Genomic DNA, 2,217 nt, shown 5'->3' with positions numbered 1-2,217 from the left:
AAGGGGGCCTTCGGGCCCCATGTTCGAGCTGTCCGGGCGCCCCCAAAGGCGCTCGGACAGATTTTGTTATATTTCGCAGACATAGATGTCTGCGCGAACAAAGAATGGTTTATTGAGGTTTAATTCAATGTCTCTTGTTTTAGTTTGTTGAATCGGTTATTCGAGTCGCCAGCGTTCTAGTGAGCTAGCCTTTTGGTGTCTAGAAATTCATTTTCGCACTGGAAGAAACGCAAGAGTGGAACAGCAAAGATACACAAGGGGTGGCGAGGGAAGGATATCAATCGATCGGAATTCCTCTCGAAAATAGATACCGAATGCCTAGAAGCAGAGCACAGCAAGAGGATCGTAGACGAAAACTTCATAACGACACTTCTCGCTGAAGCGTGCAACGCGTCGGCCCCGCGTCCACTCAGCACCCTGAAGAGGAAACGACCAGTGCCGTGGTGGAATGAAGACATAGAAGCTGCCAGGAAGCAATGCAACCGAGCAAGGAGACTATTCGTTCGTTCGAGGAAGCAGATACGGCAGAACCCTAACAGAGTCGAGAACCTGAGAAAATCTTATAGAGAAGCCCGAGATAGATATCAGAATGAAATCCTCATAAGCAAACGGCAGAAATGGAGAGAATTATGCAACATGGTCAAGGACGATGTATGGGGAATGCCATACAAAACCATTCGAGACAAATCGGGGAAGCGACGTCTTAGGATCCCGACGGAAAAAGTGGATAAGGCCATCGAGGAGCTCTTCCCCAGAGGGATGCCATTCGAAAGGATCGAACATCACATAGATCCGGAGGAAATCCCGAAGATAAGAGTCGACGAAGTGATTGCCGCAGCTGGCAAACTCGCGGCGGGAAAAGCAGCGGGGACTGATGGAGTCCCACCTGAAGCGGTCAGAATGCTGATGAAAAGGTGGCCCAAAATCTTCGCGAAAATGGTAGATCATATCTTGAAGGAAGGAATCTTCCCCGAGAGATGGAAGACGGCCAAATTGATTCTCATTCCAAAACCGGGGAGGACAGATGCCTACCGACCGATATGCTTACTAGACACCGTAGCGAAAGCCGTTGAAAAAATTCTGAATCAAAGGCTACAAGAAGAGCTAGAGGACGGAGGATGCATTTCCGAGAACCAACACGGATTTCGATCACGAAGATCCACGCTGACGGCGCTCGGGAGCGTATACAGAATCGCCGACACGGAGGTACAGAAGCCATGGCATCGGAGATCCAGAGCACTGATAGTTCTTCTTGATGTGACAAACGCCTTCAACTCCGTAGAATGGAAGATAATCGCGGACAGCCTCCTGAGGAAGGGTGTTTCGGCGTACCTACAGAGAATACTGCCCTCATACCTCAAGGACAGGCGCATAACTGACGAGGTCGGACGGACACACGACATGACAGCTGGAGTACCTCAGGGCTCGGTCCTCGGGCTACCCTCTGGAACGTAGCATATGACGATGTCCTCCGGATACCATTGCCGGAAGGAGCCCAGAGCGTCGCCTACGCCGACGACCTGGCGCTCCTAGTTACAGCAAATAACATGACAGAGCTTGAAGAAATAACACAAGAAGCGCTGGATCGAATAGCGAAATGGATGCATGACAACCATCTCGAACTGGCCCCCTCGGAAGAGCGAGGCTGTCATGCTCGTCAGGCGGCGGAACGACGAAGGCCCAGACATCCGATTGATGGGCGAGAAGATCGAGATCAAAGCTCACACAAAATACCTGGGACTCATCTTAGAGCGAAATCTCACGTGGAAAATGCACCTCGAGATCACACTCACTAAAGCAGCGCAAGTCGCAACGAGCATGGCCAAGATCCTGCCGAGAACGTACGGTGCGGGCGAAATTCAGAGGAGGATGATGGCTACGGTAGCCGAGTCGATTGTGATGTACGGAGCCCCAATCAGGGCCCCTACAGCCATGAAATTCCAGAAGTACAAAAACCTGATGGAGAAGACCCAGAGAATCATGGCCATTCGAACCACGAGAGCCTATAAGACGATATCAACGGACGCGGTCCTTGTCCTGAATGACGCCCTGGAGCCTCCTGGCAACGGAACGGACGCTGTTGTACGAAGGGAGGACAAACGAAGAACCCCGGGATGTCCCCAACAGAGAAGCATGGGAGCACCCAAACGATGACGAAATCGGACGACGCATACTCCGGGCCTGGCAGGAGGGATGGGATGGCTCAATGAATGGACG

At 51.7% G+C, this 2,217-nt stretch overlaps 1 protein-coding gene across 1 annotated transcript; it reads left to right on the top strand.

Moving 5' to 3' along the window:
• The first annotated feature begins 1,605 nt into the window (after nt 1-1,605).
• On the top strand, nt 1,606-2,154 carry LOC108863691 (uncharacterized). Its single transcript, XM_018638165.1, has one exon. The coding sequence runs from the start codon at nt 1,606-1,608 to the stop codon at nt 2,152-2,154; it is 549 nt and encodes a 182-aa protein (XP_018493681.1).
• Nucleotides 2,155-2,217: the final 63 nt, after the last annotated feature.

This window comes from Galendromus occidentalis, unplaced genomic scaffold, assembly GCF_000255335.2.
Source record: "Galendromus occidentalis unplaced genomic scaffold, Mocc_1.1 scf7180000076632, whole genome shotgun sequence".
Taxonomy (NCBI): domain Eukaryota; kingdom Metazoa; phylum Arthropoda; class Arachnida; order Mesostigmata; family Phytoseiidae; genus Galendromus; species Galendromus occidentalis.
This window is presented reverse-complemented; position numbering and strand designations above follow the sequence as displayed.